The sequence below is a fragment of the Pseudorasbora parva genome, chromosome 21 (assembly GCF_024679245.1).
Source record: "Pseudorasbora parva isolate DD20220531a chromosome 21, ASM2467924v1, whole genome shotgun sequence".
Lineage (NCBI taxonomy): Eukaryota > Metazoa > Chordata > Actinopteri > Cypriniformes > Gobionidae > Pseudorasbora > Pseudorasbora parva.
In genome coordinates this window covers 1365747-1392065 of record NC_090192.1, presented here as the reverse complement: position 1 = coordinate 1392065, position 26319 = coordinate 1365747, and the positions used below count along the sequence as shown (strand labels likewise).

At 40.6% G+C, this 26319-nt stretch overlaps 2 protein-coding genes across 7 annotated transcripts in view; both read right to left on the bottom strand.

Annotated features, from left to right (window-relative positions):
• Positions 1-3334: 3334 nt before the first annotated feature.
• si:dkey-94l16.4 (transcription factor 20) lies at positions 3335-22213 on the bottom strand. Of its 2 annotated transcripts, none has more exons than XM_067430013.1 (6): positions 22026-22213; positions 17725-19676; positions 16156-16249; positions 4307-4356; positions 4115-4178; positions 3335-3539 (listed from the first exon to the last, which is right to left on the bottom strand). In XM_067430013.1, exons 2-5 carry the CDS (start codon positions 19669-19671, stop codon positions 4134-4136), a joined length of 2136 nt encoding a protein of 711 aa, XP_067286114.1. In that variant the 5' UTR covers positions 19672-19676; positions 22026-22213; the 3' UTR covers positions 3335-3539; positions 4115-4133. The 2 variants fall into 2 exon arrangements, with proteins under 2 accessions (XP_067286114.1, XP_067286115.1); XM_067430014.1 differs by having other exon boundaries at positions 3335-3505.
• A 1892-nt stretch (positions 22214-24105) lies between these two features.
• mprip (myosin phosphatase Rho interacting protein) overlaps positions 24106-26319 on the bottom strand; it is a 113575-nt gene continuing 111361 nt past the window's right edge. For all 5 annotated transcript variants that reach the window (XM_067430110.1, XM_067430111.1, XM_067430113.1 and 2 more), the window contains one exon: positions 24106-24729. In XM_067430110.1, the coding sequence (XP_067286211.1) occupies positions 24658-24729 (72 nt within the window). In that variant the 3' untranslated portion in view covers positions 24106-24657. The remainder of the gene's footprint in view (positions 24730-26319) is intronic.

The window sequence follows — 26319 nt, the reverse complement described above, 5'->3', positions numbered from 1 at the left end:
TCTAAAGCAATACATGAAGCAGAAAAAGTTATCCCCATTGCTTGTACACTTTTTTCTACCACATCTTTTCCTTCCCTTCGCCTCTCTATTAATGTGCTTGGACACTGAGCTCTTTTGTGTCTTGCCCTCCGAGTGTAAGGTGTCAATGGTCGTCTTTTGGAGGACTGAGTCAGCGGTCTTCCCCATGATCGTGTAGCCGACAGAACGAGACTGAGATCATTAACGGCCTTCGCAGGTGTGTTGAGTTCATTAGTTCATTAGTCTTTTCACAATATTCTAATTTTCTGATACTGAATTTTGGATTTTCCTTAGTTGTCAGCTATAATCATCAACATTAAAAGAAATTAACATTTTAAATATATCAGTCTGTAAAATATATCTTTCACTTTTTGAATGGAATAAGTGAAATAAATCAACTTTTTGATGATATTTTAATTATTTGACCAACACCTGTATATGAGCAAACACAAAGGAGTGACAACGGCACAATTCTGCAAAATAAAGGAAACCAATTTATTACAATGACCGACTTGGTTTGGTCAGTTGAAGATAAATACAGTTTGGGGTAAGAATGTCGACAACAACACAAAAGACCCTGCGCAACCCTGAGATTACATCTGAGAAAAACAACGCTTTTGGTACATATGATGATAAAGCAGCAAAATAATGACATTTAAACAGAACAAGCGTATGGCACAAACACGAGAACATCTGACACATTAATAGTCTGAACACTGAACGTGTCATATTTAATAATGCACTGCGTCTCAAAATCCCCACTGCTTTCATTCAAATAAACGAAGGGCATCCGGGGTGAGATGCGCTGATTTGTCTTAGCAAGGCAGCAACAAATGAACAAACGCTTTTATAAAATGTCAAATGTTGAAATGCTTTCTGCAGGTGAAGGCATGACTTCCACTGTTATAGATCAGGACGAGGAGACGCAGTCAAGTGCATAGAACCACAAGTGATCTTACAGAACGCTAACATTCAGCATTTCTCACAAGAAAACTTCACATGAATCATACAATGAATGCGACAGATTGAACATTAAATGTGTGTGTTCAGTGACCTCGCTCGTGTGCCGTAGTGCCGTCTAACAGGAAGAGCTGGAGGATTAAACACCAGACGTTTGGCCTCGGATCCTGCACTCATCTTAGACACACACACAAAAAAAATACTCTCATCTTTTCCCCTTTGTACACAAAGTGCCCTTCAGAGCGGTTTGCATAAACCCGTCATGCGCTCCTTCACTTCAGCTTCTGGAAATGTATTTAGTAAAGAATGATTTGTCTTGACTGAATATATAGTGATGATTATGAAGAGGGATTTACATCAAATTCAGGTCATAAATTAAGACAGAATGAACGAAAAATAGATTTCAGAAAATTACATTTTCAACCAAAAAAAACGAAATATTATTATATAATAACAATTATTTTGCCCCCAAACATTAATCTGACAAACCCTTATTGTGAAAAAGCATATTGTCAAATAAAGCGACACTGACTTTGTGCTGTGTTTCAACTTTAGAGGTTGTGTCTTAAATGTGCAATTCACTCCGACATGCTCTTCCTCCCCCACACACTCCTCCCCCACACACTCCTCCCCTTACTCCTCCCCCACACACTCCTCCCCTTACTCCTCCTCCCTCACACACTCCTCCCCTTACTCCTCCTCCCTCACACACTCCTCCCCTTACTCCTCCTCCCTCACACACTCCTCCCCTTACTCCTCCTCCTCACACACTCCTCCCCCTCCTCACTCTTGCTCCTCCTCCTCACTCTTACTCCTCCCCCTCCTCACTCTTGCTCCCCCTCCTCACTCTTACTCCTCCCCCTCCTCTTGCTCCTCCTCACTCTTACTCCTCCCCCTCCCTCTTGCTCCTCCCCCTCCTCACTCTTACTCCTCCCCCTCCCTCTTGCTCCTCCTCACTCTTACTCCTCCCCCTCCCTCTTACTCCTCCCCCTCCTCACTCTTACTCCTCCTCCTCACACACTCCTCCCCCTCCTCACTCTTGCTCCTCCTCACTCTTACTCCTCCCCCTCCTCACTCTTGCTCCCCCTCCTCACTCGTACTCCTCCCCCTCCTCTTGCTCCTCCTCACTCTTGCTCCTCCCCCTCCCTCTTGCTCCTCCCCCTCCTCACTCTTGCTCCTCCTCACTCTTGCTCCTCCTCACTCTTACTCCCCCTCACTCTTACTCCCCCTCCTCACTCTTGCTCCTCCTCACTCCTCCCCCTCCTCACTCTTGCTCCTCCTCACTCTTACTCCTCCCCCTCCTCACTCTTGCTCCTCCTCCTCACTCTTGCTCCTCCTCCTCACTCTTACTCCTCCCCCTCCTCACTCTTGCTCCTCCTCACTCTTACTCCTCCCCCTCCTCACTCTTACTCCTCCCCCTCCTCACTCTTGCTCCTCCTCACTCTTACTCCTCCCCCTCCTCACTCTTACTCCTCCCCTCCTCACTCTTACTCCTCCTCCTCACTCTTACTCCTCCCCTCCTCACTCTTGCTCCTCCTCCTCACTCTTACTCCTCCCCCTCCTCACTCTTACTCCTCCCCCTCCTCACTCTTACTCCTCCCCCTTCTCATTCTTACTCCTCCCCCTCCTCACTCTTACTCCTCCCCTCCTCACTCTTACTCCTCCTCCTCACTCTTGCTCCTCCTCCTCACTCTTACTCCTCCCCCTCCTCACTCTTACTCCTCCTCCTCCTCCTCACTCTTACTCCTCCCCTCCTCACTCTTACTCCTCCCCCTCCTCACTCTTACTCCTCCCCCTCCTCACTCTTACTCCTCCCCTCCTCACTCTTGCTCCTCCTCCTCACTCTTGCTCCTCCTCCTCACTCTTACTCCTCCTCCTCCTCACTCTTACTCCTCCCCCTCCTCACTCTTGCTCCTCCTCACTCTTACTCCCCCTCCTCACTCTTGCTCCTCCTCCTCACTCTTGCTCCTCCTCCTCACTCTTACTCCTCCCCCTCCTCACTCTTACTCCTCCTCCTCCTCACTCTTACTCCTCCCCCTCCTCACTCTTGCTCCTCCTCACTCTTACTCCCCCTCCTCACTCTTGCTCCTCCTCACTCTTGCTCCTCCTCCTCACTCTTGCTCCTCCTCACTCTTGCTCCTCCTCACTCTTGCTCCTCCTCCTCACTCTTACTCCTCCCCCTCCTCTTGCTCCTCCTCACTCTTGCTCCTCCTCCTCACTCTTGCTCCTCCTCACTCTTACTCCTCCTCCTCACTCTTGCTCCTCCTCACTCTTGCTCCTCCTCACTCTTGCTCCTCCTCACTCTTACTCCTCCTCCTCACTCTTGCTCCTCCTCACTCTTACCCCTCCCCCTCCTCACTCTTACTCCTCCCCCTCCTCACTCTTGCTCCTCCTCCTCTTGCCATCATGTGACGCTGAAGATGTTGAGAATCATTAAGGTGTTTGGTGTTTCCGTCAGCTGAGAGTCTGAAGGGTCCTCGGTCGGCCGACAGGAACACGCCGCTGGAGGTCAGAGGTCAAACACACTCTATGGGGAGGACCAACAGGCCTTAAATAAGACACTGTTAAATGAAAAAGAGAGAAGGAAGAATTGTGCGCACGTCCAATAAAACTTTTACAGGTGTTAGATTAGATGAAACACATCGAAGTAAATAAAAATCTGCACACTGTCAGACCTGATGAAGGCCCTTTGGGTCGAAACAGTCTTTTTTATTTAATCTTTGGGAGCAGCAACAGCAGTGTGCAGATTTTTGTTTACTTCAATGAAAAAGAGAGAACATGCACACGTGGACTCGTGTGGAACGAGAGAGGTTTATTTTTAATAGTGCATATAAATATATTGCCAAAAGTAGGTGTTATTTTACATTATTTCTAAATGTAATAATAAAAAGAGACTTCTACACTGGTGCGCCTTATTGGTCTTTTTTTCTCATGAATGTGATTTTGACAGAGGAAGGAAATGAAGGCGCAGGACCACAGTGTTAAACATATAAATACACACTACATAAAAGAGGACATCTCACTAAACATAGAAACACATGCATATACTCTTGATTTACGATCTTACGTGTAATGTGTCATGTAGTGCAAAAGAAACATTTAGTGCAATTTGAAGCGTAATATATTGAGCTCAGACCTGGCATGTTCCTCCAGTGTCACCTGTTGATCTGACCACATGATGAGCCTTTGATGGACTTGTTCTAATGCATCAGACACAAGAATAACACAAAAGGTACAATATTGAGCACCTTCAGTTTAAAATACATGTACACATCTAAAACAAATATTTTACATTGTCATGTAAAAAAAAAGGTAGAAAAAAAGATACCTTGTGCTTTCTGCATTTCATTGAGAAATTATCCTCATTTAATACACAACCTATAATCCAGATGAGGAAACACATCAGTTAATCCTGAGGAGAATTAAGTGTACAGCAAAACAAACAACAGTAATAATAATACAAACCTTTAGGAAGTTAACAGCAAAACACAAAGAAAAATATTCTGGTTCCCTCCTAAATTTTACAATATTTTTTATTTATATATGCACTATATTGCCAGAAGTATTGTGATCACGGAGTTTAGGTGTTCGATCTCTTCATGGCCACAGGTGTATAACTCCAGCTCTTGGCCTGCTGACGCTTCTACACACATTAGTGAAAGAATGGGTCGCTCTCAGGAGCTCAGTGAACTCAAGCCTGGGGCCGTGATAGGCTGACACCTGTGCAATAAGTCCATTCCTGACATTTCCTCACTACTAAATATTCCACGCTCAACTGTTAGTGGGATTATAACAAAGTCGAAGCCATTGGGAACAACAGCAACTCAGCCACGAAGTGTTAAATCCCAGAGCGGGGTCAGCGCATGCTGAGGGTCACAGTGCGCAGAAGTCACCAACTTTCTGCAGAGTCAACAGCTCCAGACCTCCAGACTTCTGTGGCCTTCAGATGAGCTCAAGAACAGTGGAGAGAGCTTCATGGAATGGGTTTCCATGGCCGAGCAGCTCATCCAAGCCTTACATCACCAAGAGCAATGCAAAGCGTGCGATGCAGTGGAGTAAAGCAGCCGCCACTGGACTCTAGAGCAGTGAGACGTGTTCTCTGAGCGACCAATCACGCTTCAGTTGGACAATCCCATGGACGAGTCTGGGTTTGGCCGTCACCAGGAGAACGGGACTCGCCTGACTGCATTGTGCCAAGTGTAAAGTTTGGTGGAGGGGGGATTCCGGTGTGGGGTTGGGCTTAGCCCGTTAGTTCCAGTGAAAGGAACTCTTAATGCTTCACCGAGACATTTTGGACAATTTCACGCTCCTGACTTTGTGGGATCAGTTTGTGGACGGCCCCTTCCTGTCCCAGCATGACTGCGCTCCAGTGCACAAAGCGTCGCTCCATAAAGACATGGATGAGGAGTTTGGTGTGGAGGAACTGGACTGGCCTGCACAGAGTCCTGAGCTCAACCCGATAGAACAGCTTTGGGATGAATTAGAGCGGAGACTGAGAGCCAGGCCTTCTCGTCCAACATCAGTGCCTGACCTCACAAATGAGCTTCTAGAAGAATGGGCAAAAATCCCCATAAACACACTCCTAAACCTTGAGGAAAGCCTTCCCAGAAGAGCTGGAGCTGTTAGAGAGGGTGGGCCGACTCCAGATTAAACCCCACGGGTTAACAATGGGGAGCTCATGTGTGTGTAAAGGCAGGCGTCACAACACGTTTGGCAATATAAATGTATATAAAACAGCCCTGACAAACTGAGCTGCTCTGTGTATTCTGACAGCTTTCTATCAGAACCAGCATTAACTTCTGGAGCAGTTTGAGCTCCAGTAGCTCGTCTGTTTGATCGGACCCCACGGGCCAGCCTTCGCTCCCCACGGTCATCAATGAGCCTTGGCCGCCCATGACCCTGTGGCCGGTTCTCCACTGGTCCTTCCTTGGAGCACTTTTGATAGATACTGACCACTGCAGACCGGGAACAGCCCACAAGAGCTGCAGTTTTGGAGATGCTCTGACCCAGTCGTCTAGCCGTCACAATCTGGCCAAACTCGCTCAAATCCTTACGCTTGCCCATTTCTCCTGCTTCTAACACATCAACTCTGAGGATGAAATGTTCACTTGCTGCCTAATATATCCCACCCACTAACAGGAGATGAAGAGATTTTCCTTAATGCACAGGCAGATTCACACACTTATTACCAGTGTATGTTTCCCACAGTTTCTAAGCGTGTCTGACTGCAGGTTTAAAAACGTCTGTGCAAACGCAGACACAAAAGCAGCAGATCAGACAGATCGGCATCAAAATGCCATTTCCAAACAATATGCAATGCATTAAATCCTTTTTCCTATGACTGAGACCACATCACAAACTCCGACTATAAACTAAACACACAATATTGTAGATGAATACAGATATATATCTAAAACTTAACCAAAATACATCTTTATTCTCTTCAGTAAAAATACAGCAGGAAAAAAAAATTAGTTTTTAATTTCACCGTTTTCGCTTTTAAGTTCTACCAGTTTTCATAATGTATCGTGTTAATTTATGATATTATACACTAGTTGAGTAAATAAGTAACATTAACCATGTGTATGAGTTGACATTATACAACTTTGAGCAACTAAAACAGTATAGGATGAAATGTGAAACAGATAGGATGGACATTTGACACAGAACTAAGACTAAAGGCCCATTCACACCACGGACAATAATCATATCGATCTAAAAACCAAGAACAAACCCAGGGTCCTTCAGTGTCAACTCAATATTACCAAAGGTCCCTGGCTAAACATTGAGATTTTATCTGGTGAAAGAAATACATTAATGAAGAAGAAAGCCAAAATATGACAAGTCTCAGATGTGTATTGACTGAGTTATCTCTGTTTTATAGAGGAGGGTCAAGATGACAAGTCCACCTGAGATCTGGAGCCAAATTACAGGCGTGTAAAGATGACTTTAGAAAGATGGCAGCATCATTATTTTATTCTTACACAGAGATTGGTAGATCTATTAGTGAAATCTGTTGACTTAATCAATCTGTGATACATTATATGCCAACGGTGAGCGCTCAAACATGGGACATAAGCACTTCTTGTGTTTCTTTGTCTCAAGTTTGCATGCCTGTAACTCCAGAAGTATTAAAGATATCTTAATATCCTTTTAGATTCTGGTTCTTAACATGATATCTTAATTGAAAATGGCTAAAACACACCAAATTAAATATGGAACTGAACTGAGATCCCCATTTCTAACCATACAAATTGAGATTTACAAATGAAGATTTCAAAACAAAAGTTTAAAGGGGGTCCAGGTATCGTTCGTTCATTTGTTTTTGCTTTCACAAATGAAAACGAAAAAACGAGAAAACAACTCCTTTGTTCGTTTTTTCGTTTTTTTAGAAAAACGAAAAAACGACATTATGACTTGATTTTTGGTTTTCCCATTCTTGCACAGAAATCGGATTGGCAGGAAATGGATTCGTGTTTTTCAAAATAAGAGTTTTACCAAAACTGTATTTGTTTGCCTGTAAAATTAATAGTCTATATGCATGCTATTTGTCACCCAATTATTTGGCTTCTTTGACTGAAAAAATCTATTGAAATAGCCTAAATGTAAAACATGTTCACTGAGCATTGAGTGTTGTCATCATACAAATGTAAATATTACATGTATTATTTGTTTTAGATGTTTTTATTAACTTAAATTTCAATGAATAATATATTTTTTTGTTATATTAATATAATATAATATTAAGTTAATGCTTCAGTTCATGTTTGCACTACAAACATCATGATGGAGTGGCACAATTTACACAAAAATAATTAATATGCTTTCAGGTTCCTAGAACAATTAATATGCAACATGCTTTTAGTCAAAGTTTGGTGGTAGGCTAATATTACATCGTCATTATAATACAATATAATGCATGATGTGCTCACTCGGTTGAGAGAAGATCCAAACTCTAATAATAAAGCCAAGAGAAAACTGTATTTTTAAAATCATCGTCATATCTATCTGTCCTCTAATAGCCAGACACGATGTATGGCTATTATGACCAAATAAAGGAATGTCGGTATCAATAAAATAATTTTTCCGATTGACACAGGCTGTTTAGACATGGCATGTGGATTTACACAACAAATTATAATTGCATAAATTATGTTAAGAGATGAATGTTTAAAATGTAATGTAGAAATATGAAATGATTAGAAGGAAAAAAATGAAACATCGACTTTTTAACTATGAAACTAACACCGCCAGTAGGTGGCAGCAAATCTCTATCTTAAAGAGAGAGTTGAATCCTTTATTCAAACGAGTCTTTCAAAAATCCTAAATCTTTTAATCTGGCAAACGACTCTGGATAGGCTAATCTATAAAAAAAAAAGCCTACTCAGTAACTTTATTGAACTGTTGTATAATGTCACATTTGCGATTGTGCAGATGTTCGGAAAAACACTTGCTGGTGTGATAGCCTAACTCACAGCCTCATAGGCTTGTGTTAGAACTATATAAAACGGGGACTCGTTAGGCCTAAAAGGTTTTTTTTTTCTTTTTTCTTTTCTTTCTTTCTTTTTTTCATGTAGCCAATGCCTATTCCTATTGTGATGACCGTGGAGAGAGCGCTCAAAACTATATCATTTAGTGAACAAATTTATAGAAATGATCATTCTATGTAAAGCAATGAGACGTGAACATATGAGAATTTATCAAGATTTCTCTAAATGTGCGCTCTTTTGGACTAGAAGCCTAATTGAAGCGATTTAAAGTAGCCGATCGGATGGAGTTAATGCGGATCAACGCGTGCTATTCTTTGCGAAATAAAGATACAGTCTTGTTCAAAATAATAGCAGTACAATGTGACTAACCAGAATAATCAAGGTTTTTCGTATTTTTTTTATTGCTACGTGGCAAAGAAGTTACCAGTAGGTTCAGTAGATTCTCAGAAAACAAACGAGACCCAGCATTCATGATATGCACGCTCTTAAGGCTGTGCAATTGGGCAATTAGTTGAATTAGTTGAAAGGGGTGTGTTGAAAAAATAGCAGTGTGGCATTCAATCACTGAGGTCATCAATTTTGTGAAGAAACAGGTGTGAATCAGGTGGCCCCTATTTAAGGATGAAGCCAACACTTGTTGAACATGCATTTGAAAGCTGAGGAAAATGGGTCGTTCAAGACATTGTTCAGAAGAACAGCGTACTTTGATTAAAAAGTTGATTAGAGAGGGGAAAACCTATAAAGAGGTGCAAAAAATGATAGGCTGTTCAGCTAAAATGATCTCCAATGCCTTAAAATGGAGAGCAAAACCAGAGAGACGTGGAAGAAAACGGAAGACAACCATCAAAATGGATAGAAGAATAACCAGAATGGCAAAGGCTCAGCCAATGATCACCTCCAGGATGATCAAAGACAGTCTGGAGTTACCTGTAAGTACTGTGACAGTTAGAAGACGTCTGTGTGAAGCTAATCTATTTTCAAGAATCCCCCGCAAAGTCCCTCTGTTAAAAAAAAGGCATGTGCAGAAGAGGTTACAATTTGCCAAAGAACACATCAACTGGCCTAAAGAGAAATGGAGGAACATTTTGTGGACTGATGAGAGTAAAATTGTTCTTTTTGGGTCCAAGGGCCACAGGCAGTTTGTGAGACGACCCCCAAACTCTGAATTCAAGCCACAGTACACAGTGAAGACAGTGAAGCATGGAGGTGCAAGCATCATGATATGGGCATGTTTCTCCTACTATGGTGTTGGGCCTATTTATCGCATACCAGGGATCATGGATCAGTTTGCATATGTTAAAATACTTGAAGAGGTCATGTTGCCCTATGCTGAAGAGGACATGCCCTTGAAACGGTTGTTTCAACAAGACAATGACCCAAAACACACTAGTAAACGGTTCCAAACCAACAAAATTAATGTTATGGAGTGGCCAGCCCAATCTCCAGACCTTAATCCAATTGAGAACTTGTGGGGTGATATCAAAAATGCTGTTTCTGAAGCAAAACCAAGAAATGTGAATGAATTGTGGAATGTTGTTAAAGAATCATGGAGTGGAATAACAGCTGAGAGGTGCCACAAGTTGGTTGACTCCATGCCACACAGATGTCAAGCAGTTTTAAAAAACTGTGGTCATACAACTAAATATTAGTTTAGTGATTCACAGGATTGCTAAATCCCAGAAGAAAAAAAAAATGTTTGTACAAAATAGTTTTGAGTTTGTACAGTCAAAGGTAGACACTGCTATTTTTTTGAACACACCCCTTTCAACTAATTCAACTAATTGCCCAATTGCACAGCCTTAAGAGCGTGCATATCATGAATGCTGGGTCTCGTTTGTTTTCTGAGAATCTACTGAACCTACTGGTAACTTGTTTGCCACGTAGCAATAAAAAAAATACGAAAAACCTTGATTATTCTGGTTAGTCACATTGTACTGCTAATATTTTGAACAAGACTGTACATATTCTGGTTGCGCCGTTTGATTATGGCCTCGAAGCTCAGTCGGAGGATATTTAGGACCGGGTATTTTTATTCTGTGCTCCCCTCCGTCTTTCAAACTAGCTTTCAAACTACTCCGTGATCGCGAAAAGACGCGTTCGGCGGAGCCGGCGTTCGGAGACACACTGCAAGCGTGTCGTGAGCGTCTCGGCTGCGTGGCGTGTCCGTTTTTATTTCGGCTCCCATGTTAACCGGTTAGCGCTTGCACACTGCCTGCGTCAGCTGCGCGGCTCATACATTAATAGCAGCAGCAGCGCCGCGTCAGACATGCTTCTGGTGTGCAAAGACAGAGAAAACGCAGCCGCCCCGCGGCTGACACGCAACAGAAACGCCACGCTTGCAGTGTGTCTCCGGCCTGCAAGCGTGGTGTGAGCGTGGCGTTTCTGTTGCGTGTCATCCGCGGGGCGGCTGCGTTTTCTCTGTCTTTGCACACCAGAAGCGTGTCTGACCCGGCGCTGCTGCTGCTGGGAAGCCCTATACTTCATGTTAAATATAAATATATTGCCTATTGATACAGCAAAGACAACGTCGGCAGTAGCCTATTGACCATACATATCTATGGTATTGACGGCAAAATAGGCTACAGAATATTTCGTTCTGTATTGACAGGTTTAATATTTCAAAATCGATAATTATGTTGTTTTTATTATTACAATTAGGCCTATATCTGCATTTATGTTAACCTACAGACTTTCAAACATGAACATGTCATTTATTAATATGTATTCGTGTCAAAATGACATATACACATATTTTCCTATTCTATAGCCTACTTAGTTTTGTAGCGTATAAATTAATTAAACTTATGATTTTAATTAAACATAGGCAACCACATCCATTAGTCTACTAAAGTATTGTGGCCGCATATCTATTGTGTGTTTTGAGACCTAATTTTAAAACATTTTTTTGTTTTTTCAAAACCCATGCACAAACATTATTCTCTCAAAAATACAAGCATGTAGGCTACATATTGTTCTCATGTTATGGTAGCACAGTTTGTGCTGAATACATTGTAATAAAAAAGCACAAATGTCAGAGCAAAACTTTTAAAGGGCCCCAAAACAGCTCAGACTCCCGAGGGATAATTTTTTTTTAATGGTTTCTAAACGTAAATTTGGCCCAAAGTAGGCTAATATGTGATAAACAGTAGCCATAGGCTATATGTTTCATCTGCTTTTATAATAGCCTATAGTCAAAATAATCCAGCAATGATGTTTTTAGTAGGTATATCGATCGAATTCAAGATGTATAAGATCAATGAGGCTAATTTATGCCAGATAACCAGGAATTATAAAACGTATTTCCACTGTCTGGCCATGTGTGAGCGAGGTAGCCTATAATCAGCCCAAAGTAGTGATTTGGCTATAGCCTTTGAGCGCTTAGAGTGCGCGGCTCCGCCGAACGCGTCTTTTCGCAATCACGGAGTAGTTTGAAAGCTAGTTTGAAAGACGGAGGGGAGCACAGAATAAAAATACCCGGTCCTAAATATCCTCCGACTGAGCTTCGAGGCCATAATCAAACGGCGCAACCAGAATATGTATCTTTATTTCGCAAAGAATAGCACGCGTTGATCCGCATTAACTCCATCCGATCGGCTACTTTAAATCGCTTCAATTAGGCTTCTAGTCCAAAAGAGCGCACATTTAGAGAAATCTTGATAAATTCTCATATGTTCACGTCTCATTGCTTTACATAGAATGATCATTTCTATAAATTTGTTCACTAAATGATATAGTTTTGAGCGCTCTCTCCACGGTCATCACAATAGGAATAGGCATTGGCTACATGAAAAAAAGAAAGAAAGAAAAGAAAAAAGAAAAAAAAAACCTTTTAGGCCTAACGAGTCCCCGTTTTATATAGTTCTAACACGAGCCTATGAGGCTGTGAGTTAGGCTATCACACCAGCAAGTGTTTTTCCGAACATCTGCACAATCGCAAATGTGACATTATACAACAGTTCAATAAAGTTACTGAGTAGGCTTTTTTTTTTATAGATTAGCCTATCCAGAGTCGTTTGCCAGATTAAAAGATTTAGGATTTTTAAAAGACTCGTTTGAATAAAGGATTCAACTCTCTCTTTAAGATAGAGATTTGCTGCCACCTACTGGCGGTGTTAGTTTCATAGTTAAAAAGTCGATGTTTCATTTTTTTCCTTCTAATCATTTCATATTTCTACATTACATTTTAAACATTCATCTCTTAACATAATTTATGCAATTATAATTTGTTGTGTAAATCCACATGCCATGTCTAAACAGCCTGTGTCAATCGGAAAAATTATTTTATTGATACCGACATTCCTTTATTTGGTCATAATAGCCATACATCGTGTCTGGCTATTAGAGGACAGATAGATATGACGATGATTTTAAAAATACAGTTTTCTCTTGGCTTTATTATTAGAGTTTGGATCTTCTCTCAACCGAGTGAGCACATCATGCATTATATTGTATTATAATGACGATGTAATATTAGCCTACCACCAAACTTTGACTAAAAGCATGTTGCATATTAATTGTTCTAGGAACCTGAAAGCATATTAATTATTTTTGTGTAAATTGTGCCACTCCATCATGATGTTTGTAGTGCAAACATAAACTGACGCATTAACTTAATATTATATTATATTAATATAACAAAAAAATATATTATTCATTGAAATTTAAGTTAATAAAAACATCTAAAACAAATAATACATGTAATATTTACATTTGTATGATGACAACACTCAATGCTCAGTGAACATGTTTTACATTTAGGCTATTTCAATAGATTTTTTCAGTCAAAGAAGCCAAATAATTGGGTGACAAATAGCATGCATATAGACTATTAATTTTACAGGCAAACAAATACAGTTTTGGTAAAACTCTTATTTTGAAAAACACGAATCCATTTCCTGCCAATCCGATTTCTGTGCAAGAATGGGAAAACCAAAAATCAAGTCATAATGTCGTTTTTTCGTTTTTCTAAAAAAACGAAAAAACGAACAAAGGAGTTGTTTTCTCGTTTTTTCGTTTTCATTTGTGAAAGCAAAAACAAATGAACGAACGATACCTGGACCAAAGGGTCATGAAACCCCAAAACACTTTTTTTGAGATGTAAACAGATATGTATAGGCTGCACATCATTGAAAACACTAAGGGTACTCATTAATGGTATTCATATGTGAAAATAGTTATTTTTGCATTTTTTAGAGTGATTTCTGTCTTCCGGTTTGAAAAGCTTAGTCGGAGCAACGTCACAAATGCTGCGGGCATTTTCGGCCCAAGTATGGGCTGCTGGGCACATGCTGACGTCGACCGCTCCGAGCGATTCTCGATATTTCGTGACATAAAGCTCATTCAGTCCAATCCCTGCGCTGTAGTATGCATACAAGATAATTTAGTTAATATGCATGAGACAGTCACTTCTGTCAGGCTCGTCTTCCATCATTATTGTAGAGATATGGTGGGGAAGTTTTGGAAGCAGCGTGCGGAAAAGTCACGGAGGAAAGCTAGGCGTTGTGCTGATACGAAATAACGTAAAGGGCGCCGAGCGAGCTGTAACCGGCGCCGTCTGTGGAAGCCTTTGCTACAAAGGCTCGGTAAAGTAAAATTCACCTGAGGAATCGCACGCCGAACCTGCAAGTGTTGACTATCTATGTCAGGAGTGCAAAATAATCGATCTGTAATCTGTAGGCTAATGAACAAAAGCCACGTCCTCTCCGTTTTATTTGTCGTCACAGCCATGCACTAAACCGCATGTGTTCGGGCTCTTAGTGAAACAGCGTGCTGCATATTTGGACAAATATAGATTTAGCTGCCGAGTGATAGACAGCGCGGATGGTCACGGCAACCCAGCGCGCGTCGCTCTGCTTCAGATGCGCAGTCGAGACTGAAGCCTCAAACCTCTTCGCTTTTACCCCGATCTAGAATTACACATCTATGTCACATCGCATGTTGGGTGGTTCACGCTCTCTTATCACGTCGGCGCGTTGTTCATCTTGCCAAACAGCGTGCATATTCGGACAAATATAGTTTTATCACGTTTGCAAAATATTTCGTCATGCAGAATAACATTTCTTTTCATTTCTCACTGAATTATGCTGGTTTGAATATGAAGAGCTGAATGATTTACGATCTCTGCTGCACGCCACTCAGAGCTCTCTCATTCGCTGTACTCATCCCTCATTTAATCTCACTGTGGTAGCCTAAACTATGCCAACGTGAACCAAGAACATGTCTCAGAACCGCTGTAACCGCTGCTAGTATCGCTAATCTTAATGCACCTACTGACACTCCTCTATTTATGCAAACCATTCCCTCTTTCCACACAATACCATCCCACCTTTTCACAGTCGACCACTCCCCTTTTTAGAAGCCTTTTCAAATCGAAGGTGTGAAAAAACACCGCTGCAGCAGAGGCTTCATGACCCTTTAAGAACCTAGAATCATTTTGAGATATCTTCAATACATTTTGAGTGACAGACACGCAAACTTTGGAAAAACAATATTTATGGAACTCAGACAGGAATGCAATTGTGTTTATAGAAAAAATGAGATGCATTTCAACATTTGTTCTTCAGATATTCCTCTTTAAAAGAAAAAAGCATCAGCTCTGGGCAAAGTGACCTAAATTTGGTTTTCGATACCTGAACTTTACTATTTTACTCACAGAGCCGCATTGAGATCTCCATATCTCTGGGACTAAACCATCGAGGGCCTTTAAAACTAAAACACCCAAAGAAAAGTTTGTTAAGAACCAGAATCTAAAAGAATATTAAGATATCTTTAATACTTCTGGAGTTACAGGCATGCAAACTTGAGACAAAGAAACACCAGAAGTGCTTATGTCCCATGTTTGAGCGCTCACCGTTGGCATATAATGTATCACAGATTGATTAAGTCAACAGATTTTACTAATAGATCCACCAATCTCTGTGTGAGAATAAAATAATGATGCTGCCGTCTTTCTAAAGTCATCTTTACACGCCTGTAATTTGGCTCCAGATCTCAGGTGGACACTTTGAAGAGATTCCAAAATGTGCTTGATTTGACATGGAATGACCCAAATAACGATAATCACACAGAGAAACAATAACGTTGGAAATCACTTTCAGAACAATATTTTCCAGCTGATGAACGATAACAGTGACAGCCAATCAGAATACATCCTGCTTTTGAGAGCTTGGGCATTTAAAGCGACAGACACTTCTAATAAACACACCGATAGTGACCCTGGACCACAAAACCCCGTCATAGGGGTCAATTTTTGTTATTTATCTTTTGAAAGCTGAATCAATTATTTGTTAGGATAGGCTAATATTTGAAAATCTGGTGCAGAAAAACTATCGAAATATAGAGAAAATATCTGTTAAAGTTGTTTAAATTAAATCCTCAGCAATGCATATCACTACTAATAATACATTTATGATGCATTTACAGTAGGACGTTTACTAAATATCTTCATGGAACATGATCTTAATGATTTTTGGCAAAATGGACAATTTTGGCTAATATGATATATTGTTGGCTATTGCCACAGATACACCCGTGAGACGCAGGACTGGTGTTGAGCTCCATGTATTGTGCTGGTGTGTACGCCAATAGTTATCGTTCTTGTTGTGAACGGGCCTTTAAGACTTATAGCTGAGAAAATGAACTCTACAGCGCGTGTGTATTGTGTAGCAGTGTTTGTCGTGTCTCTCACCTGACTGCACCGCACACATGTAGTGGTATTTGTTCGGGCAGCCTTTGAAAACACAGCCCAGCGTCGCTCCCCTATTTTGGCAAGTCGAACAAACCTGGAAAACCAAACGATTGAGCATCATTATCGCAGAGTGCTTGGTATCAAAGTAGGGCTGCACGATTAATCGTATTTAATCGCGGTAACGACGATATCTGCTTCTCTCGATTGATTTCAACTAATCGTCTCTATATTAGCCCTCTCGTTATTTATCCTTAATCGTGTTTTTTCTTCGGGGTTTGCGTTATCTTGCGTTGGTAACGAGCCTCCACTCAGTCATGCTTGTGGTTGCCAGATGCGAAGAGCTTAAATCCCCCAAATAGAGCTTTTCCCTTTAAAGGATACACGTTCTTCCCGGTGTTTTACTTTATCTGTGCAATCTGGCAACTCTGTGCTTCCTCTAAATGCGGAAGAAGTGCTGATGATCTGAACACACGCTGGAGTTTAGCGATCGCCACTGCGATGAAAGTGTCACAGTCAGTGTTTGTTTCTTCACAAGACACTTGTGCTATTTGTGTGAATAAATCTGCCATGATCAAACCTTCAGCCATGAATTTAACGAATCTAACACGGATCTCTGCCTTAAGGTTACGAAGGTGCATTTATTCTGCTAACTGTGGCAATTCAGTCGGGAAAATGGAAATGTTACAGTATGGTTTATTATTATGTTTACAGAGTTTGGTCTTTTAATATCACTGTCAGTGCATTAAGCCACGTTAAGAGTTTTTAACGTTAGGCATTTTAGAGTGTCCTATAGCCAGGGACATTTCGTTTATATATAAATTAAAGTGCATCGTTCTTTGCGTTATGATTTTGCGGATTCGCAGGGCAATCTGAATCTGCGGTTTGGCTCATTTGCAAACAAATTGTGTAGCTTTAAAAATCTAATGTGAATACAGAAGCGTTCACCTAAACCATGTGTTTTGTATTGATTTCCCATCTGATGAAGTTATCAGAGTTGGTTAAATGAAGTCGGTGCGCCACCTACAGGCCTTTTGGGTGAAGTGTAGGTTGGTAAACTACATGCAAAATGGCCATAACTACATTACCGTTTTTGATAGAATTATCCTGATTATCAGCTTAACCATTCTCATGCAGCCCTACATCAGCACTGCAAAAAATGTTTTTCTCACTCAGTATTTTTGTCTTGTTTCTAGTCAAAATATCTAAAAATTCTTACATTAAGAAACATTTACTAGACAAGTACAAATTATTGTCTTGTTTTGGGGAAAAATAACTCCAAATGAAGAGAGTTTTTGCTTAAAATAAGATAAATAATCTGCCAATGGGGTGAGAAAAATAATCTTGTTTTCTGTTTGAATTAAGATTATTTTTCTCACCCCATTGGCAGATTATTTATCTTATTTTAAGCAAAAAGTTATTTTTCCCCAAAACAAGACAATTACTTTTGCTTGTTTAGTAAATGTTTCTTAATGTAAGAATTTTTAGATGTTTGGACTAGAAACAAGACAAAGATACTAAGCAAGAAAAGCATTTTTTGCAGTGAAAGAATCGGTGTATCTGAAATCTTACCGACACTTTCGCCAACCTGACGGCTTTTTCCAGCCCGTACACTTTCCCCCGCACCAGAAAGACGCCGGCGGACCAAACGGCGCAGTCCTCGTGGAGCCAATGCTCGCTAGCATCCAGAGGAACCACAGGAGGGCTAAACCAATCAATGCCGCCGTCCATTATGGATCTCTTCGCGGTCGGACTGCAGGATCTCGACTCCGCCGGCCTGTGGAAAGAGTCTGTCCAAATGCCTCGAGCGCACGGGTCGGAGTCGCTGTTATCCTCATCCGGATTGGAAGCAACTTTGGAAGCCAATTTGTAACCTTCAGGGAAATACGGACCATGCAAGTCTCCGAGGTCTGTCGCGTTCGACGACCCGCCGCAGAGACAACAAACCAGGAGGTCGTTCCGCGAGCACGCCGTGCCGGCGCGACCAAAATGCAATCCAGGATTCGCTGGCATCACGCCGGACACAAATCCAGCCGAAATCTTCCCACGCTTGCTCTCCGGATAGTTGACAACTGTACAAGACGGGAAGTTCTTGAGATGCACGCGCACATACGGCACAAAGTTCTCGTCCCGCTCCTTCTTCTCCTCTTTATAATTCAGGCATTTGAGTTTAATCTCAGGTTCCGGCGGTGAGAAAAACGACGTGCGGCCGACTTTGTGTTTTTTCCGCTTGCGTTGCGATTTCTTCTGTCGTTTGTGCGCGGTTGTGCGAGGTAAAGAATGATGGTTTCGTATCCTTCCGGAGGACTTTTGCGGATTTGCAGAAGATGAGGTAGATCGTGTGGCTTTGCGTCTCTTTGAACGCCTGATTTCCGGTTCCTCTTTCGGCGCGTTTTCCTCGGACACATCACACATCCTTTCCAGCAAAGTGGAGGATTTGTTTTTCTTGGCCTGAGATCTTGATTTGTTGCTCCTGACGGGTTGGATGTTTTGAATGGCTGCCATTCTTGTGCCTCTTCGGACTCTCGGAGGGAGTTTTTTCCTTTTGGTCTTCTTGGTATTTTGGGAAGACGAACCATCACTTGTGTCCGTTTGTCCTGCGGATGGATCGTTGGTTGGTTCCGTCGTGAGATCGGACTCCTCTTCTTGCTTTGGATTAACCGCTTCAGGCGGCAAAGGGAAAACATTCTCCATTTGCTCTGCCGGAGGCGACCCGGGATCTAACGGGCTAATGAACTCTTGGTTTAAAGGCATGGCGAAGCTCGCTGCTTCTGTCTCGTTGGGTAAATCAATCGGCTCCTCGGATCTAGAGATGAGAAAAACGAGCTCTGGATTGGCGTTCGGACTCAATCCCTCAGAATCAGTGCCATTATCCTCGGGAAATCTTCCCTCGAAGGGTTCGATGTTCCACACGGCATTCCCATTGTGAAGCTCGTCCATGCCAATGGGAAACCTGCACTCACTGGGATTGGCTTGCAAAGACTTGAGCGTTTCTAAAGCTAGGTTTTCCATATCCGAAGGTTGCTGAAGGTAGCATAACGCCGCCATGTTTTCGACGACCTGAGCCGGCGACATTAAGCTGAAAGGCTCGCAGGATGTTAATCCGACCGGGATTGAAATTTGCTGGTCCACTGGGAGTGCCAGGTCTTCCGGCAGCTTTCCGGGATCATAGGCACGAAGGAACGGCGAAGCAACACCGTAAACCGGGGAATGCTCCGAGAAAACGTGCGACCGGCTCAGGTACGAAAGCATGACGGCCGTGTTGGAAAAGGCTTCATCCGCAGGGATTTGGACTGTTGGAAGTGGGTCAGAGTCGCTCTCCGGAAGAATCGTCCCATTGCTAGTCCCGGGATTTACGAGCCATCCCGGTGTCGGCACAACACGCAAGGCATCGATGGGACTCGCTTTCAGCACACACTCCTCTCTGCTCCGCGTCAGATCGAAGATGTTGGGAAGGCCGCAAGCGGAAGACAAATCCTGAGGCTGTAAATCATCGGAGCTGCTGTGAGGCTCTTCCATATCAACTGAGAACAGAAAGAGCACTTTAGCTCACACAAACGTGAATATTACCAACACACTACTTAAAGGGATACTTCACACAAAAACGTAAACTCTGTCATTAATTCCTCCAGTGGTTGGCCAGCCGTCAGACCTCCGCTCATCTTCACACACAGATGAAGATATTAGTGTTGAAATCCGATGGCTCAGAAAGGCCTTCATTGACACCAATGTCACGTGTCATCTCGACCCGGGACCGTTACGGGTTGTGTGTGAAAGCGCACATATTACGGTATTTCGCTGGCAGTGTGAATGGGCCAAATCTAGCGGCCCGGGAACAAATGCCGGGTCGCGATCCGTGTATTTGCCGGAATCGCAGTGTGAAAGGGGCTATAAAGGCACTAAAGACGTCTTTACAAAGCCCATCTCACTACAGCGGCTCTACAATCATTGATGAAGAGGCCAGAATAGAGTTAGTGCGCAAAAAACACTAAATAACGACTTATATAGTGATGGCCGATTTCAGAACAAAGCTTCGAACCGTTATGAGTCAGTGAATCGATTCATGATTCGGATCGCGTGTCAAACTGCTGAAGTCACGTGACATTGGCGATCCGAATCATGAATCGATTCACTGACTCATAACGGTTCGAAGCTTTGTTCTGAAATCGGCCATCACTATATAAGTCGTCATTTATTTATTTTTTGCGCACAAAAACTCTTCTGGCCTCTTCATCAATGATTGTAGAGCCGCTGTAGTGAGATGGGCTTTGTAACGACGTCTTTAGTGCCTTTATGGGTCTTGAGAGAGGAAATGACATTGGTGTCAATGAAGGCCTTTCTGAGCCATCGGATTTCAACACTAATATCTTCATCTGTGTGTGAAGATGAGCGGAGGTCTGACGGCTGGCCAACCACTGGAGGAATTAATCACACAATTTACATTACTGGCTGAACTAACCCTTTAATATCAGATTTAAACCACATCATGCAGTCAGTGCTGGTGAGATTATAGAGGAAATATTACGCAAGAGTTGTGCATTGATGCTTTATCATTATTATGTGCCATGGCGTTTAACCCTCTTTGGTTAGGTTTTTAATTGATTTACAACAATGACATCAAAAGTCAAAATTATTACACACCAAGTCGACACTATGACATACTAATCAAGTCAAAATCAACTTTGTCATATTTTGGTCATTAAACACTTTTTTAATCTCAAATATGACGTAGTATTGACTTTCGTCAATTATGCTTTACAAAAGCCTGATTTTGTTTATAAGGGAGAAATGGGCTTGCATATATAAATTAATATTAAATGTATAATAAATGAAGTAAAATAAATATAAAAAAATAATTATAAAGGTTAAATTTAAAAATTAATAAGAAAAACATTAAAATAAATAAAAAGATCAAAATAAAAAATATATTAAAAATTTAATAAAATAAATAATAAAAAGTACATTAAAATAAAGAAAAAGATAAAAACTAATTTTAGACAAATAAGAGGAATACAATAAATAAAAGTATTAAAATAAAAATATATCAATACATGAAAAAATAAATTAAATTAACATTAATAATACATGTTAAATAAATAATTTATTTACTTTATTAGAATAGTAGAAAATCTGGAAATTGATATATATATATATGATTGCAGCAACTAATGACTTTTTACTTGTCTAAAAATAACATTAAGAACATTTAAGATATCTTAAAAACCATTCAAACATTTTTTTTTCAAAATATTTGAAATGTTTTGTATAGTAATAGTGCGTAACTAGGCGATAAATATAGTCTAGTATCACGAAATCACCTCAAAGTACGAAATATATTAAAGAAACAGTATTTTTTAAACAAAATATAGTGTATTAATTCCATTAATACAAAAAAAATGGCTTTATTGTTTTTAACCAGTTTACTGATTAACAAAGGGCTGAAGTATACCGCGGTAAGCGCGGTATTTTAACGTTACATCAAGGTATTTACACAAAAACTTAAGGTTTTACTTTATAATTCACTTTTGCACTGCTGTATTTGAGGTAAAACCGCTAACTCATGACGAGGCCTTGCGAAAAGCGCCCAAAACAGCAACACAGTCACACTGAAGAGCTTTAGTGGATGTGGGTTCTGCTTTTATTCGCTTTATCACGGCTGAGATTCTCTTCCGTGTTGTGCTAACGTTAGCATAGCATGTTGTTAACATGAGGGCTAACACGAACTCTGGCGACAGTAAAATAAAGGGGCCATCAAAAGCGCGTCGTGATCGATCAAACCCGATGGATCGATCATTGATCAGACTCCGCGCACGCGCAGCCGAGCGTTATAACGCGCCTCGAGCGGAACAATGAGCGCGCGTGCGGACACTCACCCCGTGTTCAACAGCACAGCAGTGTCAACGCCATCCCAGCTCCACTACACACACTCCTCCAGCCGCAGAGCAGAGTGTGTCTGAGCTCAGGCAGAGTGTGTGTGAGCTCGGGCCAAGAAAACGCAACACACACACGTTTCGCATAATTGAGTGCGCGAGGCTGCGTTGTTGTCAATCACGGCGACGCGTCGCGCATGCGCAGTGGAGCTCCGCGCGGTTATAATGCGACACAACACTTTCATATCCTCCCAGAATTTTTTTGTTTGTTTTCCATGTCATTACATTACGTCTAGAGCATAAGAAACAATGGACAATGTTTTTTTGTGAAAAATTCTATTTTATTCAAAGATGTCCTCTATAGTTGACACCAGGTTATTAAAAACATTAGTAACAACAGCAACATGTTCATAATACATGGAATATTTCATAAGAATATTGATCTGTAATTTCTTTCCCTATTAATTTGTTGTGTCTCCAGAATGCCTGATTAACATGATTTAAGTCCTGGCGTCTCTAAAGTGGACATTTATGAAATCAATGCCCTGTTTTGTAACAAAAAGTCATATATTAATTAGAAATCCCATAACATTTTCCTGAGATGTTGATTTATACCAAACAATTTGAAAATGAATCCGATTTAAATTATCATTACAAAATATTCTCAAATTTTCTATAAGAGTGCCAAACATTAATGTCAGCCATTTTAAAAGACCAGGATGATGTTCTGGTGAAACCTCCAGACATTTGGTATCAAATCAGAGGAAAAACATCACGCTTAATTATGATCAATACGAAATTATGACATACTTTACTTCAGATATGACTTAGTATTTAATTATTCCGACTTTTGTCATAATTATGATTTTGTTTGTCAGAAATGGGCTTCCATAAAAACCAATATTAAATGTATAAAATAAATGAAGATATTACAATTAATTATAAAAGTTCAATTAAAAAAAATAAAATAAAATAAGATCAAATATTAATATATTTTAATGTTATAAATTGTTTTATTTTACAACTATTTCTTTTAATCTACTTTTATATTATTTTATTCAATTATTATTATTATATATATATATAGTTTTAAATAAATTTAATTACATAAGCTAAATAAAAAATTAAAAGGAATAAAATTAGATTAAAATTAACTATAAAAGGTTAAATTACAAATTATTCAAAAAAACATTAAAATAAAAATATTAATATAAAAATCTTATATAAAGAAAATGACAATAAGATTTAAATAAAATATATTAATTGTATAAAATGAATAAAATGTGTGTGTTATATATATATATATATATATATATATATATATATATATATATATATATATCACATTAATAAAAAAAACTTAAAATTATAAAGGTTGAATAATATATTTTCATTTTCAATTTAATATATTTGTTGAATAAAAATACAAATATAAATGCTTATACAAAATTAAAATGTGATAAAGGAATAAAATAAATTACAATTAGATCAAAAATGTATATTAAAAATTGAATAAAAAATAAGATTAAAGTAAAGGTTAAATTAAAAGAATAAATGATATAAAGAAATAATTTGATTAAAATAAATATAATTCAATCAAATTAATAAAAACTAAAATTAATTTTAAAAGCAAAATAAGAATACTTAAATGAAAAACAAACAAATAAAATCAATTATAAAAGTTAAATAAAAATAAAAATGCTTATACAAATAAAATATATATCACTGTAAATGTATAATACATAAAATAACAGGATATAAGATTAAAAATTATTATAAGGTTAAATAAAAAATAAGAAAAACATTCAAATAATTACACTAAAATATATTAATAATTATAAATATAAAAAAAGTTAAATAAATAAAATGGTTAAAAAAAATTATATATATATTATAATTATATATATGCTTATACACATTTCTCATGAATATATTTAATATAATGAATTAATTTTACAGGATTAATTTCTCAGCCATAATTGATGAATTGCCACATCATGCATCACTTTAATTGACAGCACAAATTTTAGCGCATAATTTAATTATTTATACATGCAAATAAATGACATAAATCCGTGAGAAAGAGGGTGCAAAAATATTTATTGCTAATAAACCTGTCGTCAGATCGTGTACATTTGCAGTATATTTACAATAATGTATAGATGAATGGAAATGTGAGACAAAAATTCATAACATTTAAATAAATACAAAGGACTGCCACTGAACGAACACTACAGACGTTACCAGCTCGAAGAAACACAAAAACTCCCAATCTCGTGAGTGGACCATAATTCATAATTCATAACGCCAGCCTAATATCAATCCGTCGTGTCCTTTGACCTCCAGGTACAGTCGTGCCGGCCCGCAGGAAGTGATGCGAGCGTCACATGATCAGACTAGAGTTAAAACAGTAGCTTAGTGTACGCTTGACAGATGCTCATTAAAAACTCATATTTACATTAAGACATGGCGATGAAAACCAGCAGACGAACGTCACAGTAACTGAAGTGCAGACTATAGACATTAACTCAAACTTCATGTTTCATATACGGCGCTGTGATCAGTGTGTGTGTGTGAGAGCGTGGCGGATACTGGGCTAAAATACGGTGTGTGTGTGTGTGTTAACATGCAGCCGTCAGAAGTCCTTGGTGTCCTTGTTGTCGAACAGATGAAGCCTCTGCTCCGCCGTCAAGCCTTCCTTCAGACTCTGAGGAGACACACACACACACACACACACACGGGAGTCAATGCCACTGTTATTTCTTATGCTTTCTCTACTCATTCACACCAGTGGGAATGAGCCAAGGTGCCACCGACACACCCCGTGAGCCACACACACACGTTTGTTTTTGTGAAGTGTGGGGACATTCCATAGGCGTCACACACACGCATGCGCGCGCACACACACACACACACACACAGCCCCTGCCCCTAAACCTACCCATCACACACACACACACACACACACACACACACACACACACACACACACACACACACACACACAGCCCCTGCCCCTAAACCTACCCATCTCTCACACTCACACACACACAGCCCCTAAACCTACCCATCACACACACACACACACACACACACACACACACACAGCCCCTGCCCCTAAAACTACCCATCACACACACACACACAGCCCCTGCATCTAAACCTACTCATCACACACACACACAGCCCCTGCCTCTAAACCTACCCATCACACACACACACACACACACACACACACACACACACACACACACACACACACACACACACACACACACAGCCCCTGCCCCTAAAACTACCCATCTCTCTCACACACACACACACACACACACACACACACACACACACACACACACACACACACACACAGCCCCTAAACCTACCCATCACACACACACACACACACACAGCCCCTGCCTCTAAACCTACCCATCACACACACACACACACACACACACACACACACACACACACACACACACACACACACACACACACACACACACACACACACACACACACACACACACAGCCCCTGCCTCTAAACCTAGCCATCACACACACACACACACCCTGCCTCTAAACCTACCCATCACACACACACACACACACACACACACACACACACACACACACACACACACACACACACACACACACACACACACAGCCCCTGCCTCTAAACCTACCCATCACACACACACACACACACACACACACACACACACACACACACAGCCCCTGCCCCTAAAACTACCCATCTCTCTCACACACACACACACACACACACACACACACACACACACACACACACACACACACACACACACACACAGCCCCTGCCCCTAAACCTACCCATCACACACACACACACACACACACACACACACACACACAGCCCCTGCCTCTAAACCTAGCCATCACACACACACACACACACACCCTGCCTCTAAACCTACCCATCACACACACACACACACACACACACACACACACACACACACACACACACACACACACACACACACACACACACAAGTCAATGGCACTTATTCTCATGTTCTCTCTTCTCATTTACACCAATGGGAATGACCCAAGCTGCCCCGTGAACCCACACACACACACACACACACACGCGCGCATGCCGTGACCCCTCGTGACCTCTCTCTGTGATGATGTCGTGAGATGACATGAACGGGATCGGCCGCATCATCACAGACTCGTGATATAACGGGATATATCAGGGATGCTCATATATCACACCGATCCGCTCGGTACGGCGGTCGCGGCTCAACAC

What these genes read in the sequence shown, in the direction of transcription:
- si:dkey-94l16.4 (XM_067430013.1), bottom strand. Translation starts at nt 19,671, where the DNA reads ATGGAAGAGCCTCACAGCAGCTCCGATGATTTACAGCCTCAGGATTTG. An exon ending in TCAGGTTGGCGAAAGTGTCG is followed by an intron (nt 16,250 to 17,724) that starts GTAAGATTTCAG and finishes TTGGTTTTCCAG; the next exon opens with GTTTGTTCGACTTGCCAAAA. An exon ending in CATGTGTGCGGTGCAGTCAG is followed by an intron (nt 4,357 to 16,155) that starts GTGAGAGACACG and finishes TCTGGATTATAG; the next exon opens with GTTGTGTATTAAATGAGGAT.